Source organism: Pelodiscus sinensis, chromosome 6 (genome assembly GCF_049634645.1).
Source record: "Pelodiscus sinensis isolate JC-2024 chromosome 6, ASM4963464v1, whole genome shotgun sequence".
Taxonomy (NCBI): Eukaryota; Metazoa; Chordata; order Testudines; family Trionychidae; genus Pelodiscus; species Pelodiscus sinensis.
The window spans coordinates 125,944,634-125,948,755 of NC_134716.1; the positions used below are offsets into that span (position 1 = coordinate 125,944,634).

General features: G+C 49.2%; 1 protein-coding gene across 3 annotated transcripts in view; it reads left to right on the top strand.

The window, feature by feature from the left end:
- The window catches only part of TPGS2 (tubulin polyglutamylase complex subunit 2), a 97,267-nt gene that overhangs the window by 28,594 nt on the left and 64,551 nt on the right, over positions 1 to 4,122 (top strand). The window contains exon 7 of one of the 3 annotated variants that reach the window (XM_006122998.4): positions 87 to 660. The exons of the other annotated variants lie outside the window; for them this stretch is intronic. Coding sequence (XP_006123060.2) covers positions 87 to 329 — 243 coding nt within the window. The 3' untranslated portion in view covers positions 330 to 660. Of the gene's footprint in view, positions 1 to 86; positions 661 to 4,122 lie in introns of those variants that run through there. 3 annotated transcript variants of the gene reach the window in all.

Consider the following 4,122-nt stretch of genomic DNA (forward strand, 5'->3'; position numbering starts at 1 on the left):
CTCTAATGTGTGATTTCTCTTCCTTCTCTCCCCCCCCCTCCCCCGCCCCCTTCCTGTCATCCTTCCCCACAATCTGCTTTTTTCAGCAATGGTTTAACATGTACAAACCCATCACCATCAATACAGCCCTACTTGCGGAAGAAGCTGACTCCTTTGTGAATAAACTGGACCCCAACAAGGTATTTAAAAGCAAGAACAAAACTCCCGTGCTCAAAAAGAAATTGCCATCCCAGCCCGCAGGCTCCCAGAAAAGTCACACGAGCACAACCTCCTCCAAGGTCTCTTCCCTCGCCGGGAACTCGCTGCGGAGACGAGACCCACAAACCTGACTCTGGGAAGCGATTTCATTCCTGGTCGTTCAAACCCCACTGTGGTGTCTCTCCAGTTTGGATCAAACCACTTCTCAGGCAGGAAGAGACTTCCCAGTGCAAGCCATGTTGCACCATTTGCATGAAATACAACCACAATTTATTTAATGGAAGACACGGCTGGAGACTCAGAAAGCTGCAGGTCCTAGCGAGATGGTGGTTAATTCCTTTCTGTTGTGCTGGGCAAATACTTCTGAGGGTGGATCAAAATGCCACAGAAGCCATTGAGCTGGGTGGAGTGTGTTACCGCTGGTAAAGTACAGCAATGAAATAAAGTAAATTAACTCTCTATCTTCATTTTCATATACATCTTATTAAATACACCCTACATGCACCAGTAAATATTTCTGCCTGCGTCCTTGTAGAAGAAAGAAGGATGTTCTCTCTGCATGTAATGAGTGGAGGATCAAACCCGGCGATGTTGGTAGTATTGCTCCCCTTGACTTCACGAGTGCAGGACTGGGTCCTATGGCTCAGTGGTGTGTAAGGGCTTCATGCTGATCATCACCCACAAATCCCCTTAAGTGTTCAGCCTGGGGGCAGGTTGTGAACTGTTTGTGCAGCTGCATAGCCTGCTGCTGCTAGAGACCATAGCTGATGTCATGCGCTCTCCACAAGTGTTATCCATGGCCAGAGTCGTGCAAAGCGTGGTGAGCAGATGGACTAGGCAAGAACCGTGCTGGAAAACACGGATGTGGGAGCCTTCTGAAAACACTCCCGTTGTCACAGGCCAGGGCTGCTCTCCTCAGAAGCTCTCTGGCTCCAGGTTAACAATCTGCCCTGGACCACTGTGGGGTCCCTATCGCCGTAGCTGTCTGTGCTCGGTAGGCAGGCAAGGTGCTCAACAACTTTCAGGATCAGGTGTCACAGGATTGGGCTCTCCTGCCACAGAGTTTCCCAAACTGTGGGTCCCAACGAGGTTGCAGACGGATCAGGAACCCAATGCAGAGAGGTTCCCCGGGGCAGGGCCGAATTAAGATGTGCTTAGGCATTTAGCTATCTCAAGTTTAAAAAGCCCCACGAGGCCCCAAAGCATTACCCAAAAAATGAAGTTTAGTCATCTGAGCCCCTAAGCTGTAGCTTACTTAGCTTCTGTGTAAAGCCGGCCCTGCCCCAGGGAATAGGTGGGTGCTTTGAAGAACAAGCCTGCAGCAGCATCTCCTGTCCATGGAGCTGGGAGCCAGGCACAGCCCCGTAGGGCAAGAACTGCTGCTGCAGGGTGACTGGGACAGGGTCAATCTCCAGTGTACACACAGGGGCTACCCCCTCCGTACTGGGCCAGGCCCAGGGTTATGGTGCCGGAGCAGAGAGTGCTATTGCAGGTGGTCGGTGCCCTCTCGGCAGGCACATATTGGGAGCTGGGATGAGTAACAAAACAAGACACTGCAGTTAACAGGTCTCCTTGATTAAATGTCCTAACAGCAATGCTCAGCTGCCCTTGTTCTAAGCAAGAGCCCCTCCCAACAAAGAAAGCCACCTTCACTGCCAGTTTGTGGCCAAATGAACCCAGCTATTTTCCTCTGCTCTTTTGCCCGGCTGTTCTGAGGACAGGGCCGAGGAGACTGGAGCCAACAACCATGGCTGTACTGGCAGATGTTGAAGGATTTACTGCAGGAGTTTGTCCTCACTAACACTGCACCAGTGCATGGAGAAGACCAAAAGCTGTCAGGTGCTCCAGCTTAACTGCTTTCAGTGGCTCTTTGAGACAACGCAGCTACAGGTGCCCACAGAAGCTTTACTGTTAGAGATGCACATGCCCATAAAAACCCAGCTTGCCCCTCAGTTCCCAGGCCGAGTTGTAAAACAGACCCTTAGAAATGCCATTATTACTTATACTCTGGGTGAGATTGGCGCTGGAGGCCTGGAGCCCATAAACATTGTCTACACTTTAGACAAAGTAATTTTTGAGGGTAGAACTGCACTTTAATCCGTTCACGGCGGGTCTTCAACTGTACTCACTGCTGCCTCCATTCTGTCACATTCAATTTTCTTAGGTGTGCTGTGAACACTTAGGAGCCAGCAAACAATCGGTGTGAAATCCAGGGCCCCACCTCAAAACAAGCAGTGATTATTTCAGTGTGGGGGACGGGTGTCTAACAGCTGCAGTGTTTACGTAACTGTCCAATAGTTCTAAGAAAAACTATTTCCCTAAGGGGGCGGGAAAACACTGGGAGAGGTTCCCTAGGGAGGGGGTGGAATCTCCATCCCTCGAAGATTTTGAAGTCCTGGCTTGACAAAGCCCTGGCTGGGATGATTGAGTTGGGGTTGGTCCTGCTTTGGGCAGGGGGCTGGACTCGATAACTCCTGAGGTCTCTGCCCGCCCTAGGTTTCCCTGATTCTATGGATATCAAGCCACCTGACAGGGTGTCGTGTGGGTTATTGACTTCATGTGTGTATGGCCCTTAGAAGGAGTAAGCACTGTGTTGTTATTTTAATAAAGATTTTCATATTTTCCTCCAAAATGATAATTTTTTGAAGAATACCAGATCCTTTAAAGAGCATGCACACAAACCTGAGGATAAGAGTCTGTGCTGTGCTCCTCAGAGGCACACATGGAATGGGTAGCGGGCTGAGATGACTTTAAGATCCCCATCTTAGGTTGCTCTCTGGACACCATTATAACTGAGGCAGCCCTGAGGGATTGTCTGTGTTACAGCAGCTTCCGTGGGCTGCTTTAGGGGTGACAGCACAGCTCAGTGTTACTGCCCAGTGTTACTGCCCAGCTCCTAACGGGTTCCTCTCACCCATAACCTCGTCACTAGCATGCTCCTTACACCAGGAGTTAAGGGGATCCTTGCGAGGCAGCCTAACGCTCTTTGCTGTGATCATTGTCCTGATGGGATCCTGCCCCAGCTGTATCTGGGACTTTTACAGCCACACTCCAGGCCTTTTTGCCCCAACTGTCTTGGTTTTGAGGGTGGGCAGCAACCTTCCATGAGCTCTTGTTTGTTCTATGTAGTAGTATTACCAGGGATACACAAGAGGACACTCAGGCCAGGTCTACACTGGACCTGGAAGGTCAATTTAAGATACTCAACTCTAGCTATGCTAAAATTGGCTTACCTTAAACCAGGCTGTAGCAGTGTCCACACAGCGGGAGGCCAATAGGCGCAAGCGCTCTCCTTGGCTTCCTTTATTCCTCACAAAAAGAGGAGTAGCAGACACTGACGAGAGCTGCCTTCAACATTTGATTTATGGATCTAAACTACACCTGCTAAATGGAATGCCAGAAGATCAACTCCTGGAGCATCGATCTTCCGGTAAGTATAGACATGCCCTCAGTGAGCCTCTCACTCATATCTATTCTGCTCTGAGCTAGAGAATTTTGCATCTGGGATGCTACAGAATTACCGGTGTGGAGTCACTTGGCTTCGTTTTTTCCACCTGACCAATGGGTTTGGTGTATTATTTCCATAACGGAAAAAAAGTGAAGAAACGTAAACATCCATTGACATCTAGAACAGAACACTTCCAGCTCCACTCCATACTGTTCGGCCCACCAGAAATCCCAGCTAGTCTGAGTTGCACAGACTTTTAAAAACCGCTCTCCATTTTTACTCCTATAGATTAGGTGAGTAAATAATTACAGGCACAGCCGATGTCTGTTGGACACTACTGAATCACTTTTGGAGTGTTATTTAATTAGTGGGATGAAAACAAAAGTGCAGTTAAGACAGTGCTGAGCATTTGATCTGTCGATGAAGTCACGTGGCGGATTTTCCTTTCCAAGCTTTATGCCAGGGACACTTGGCCA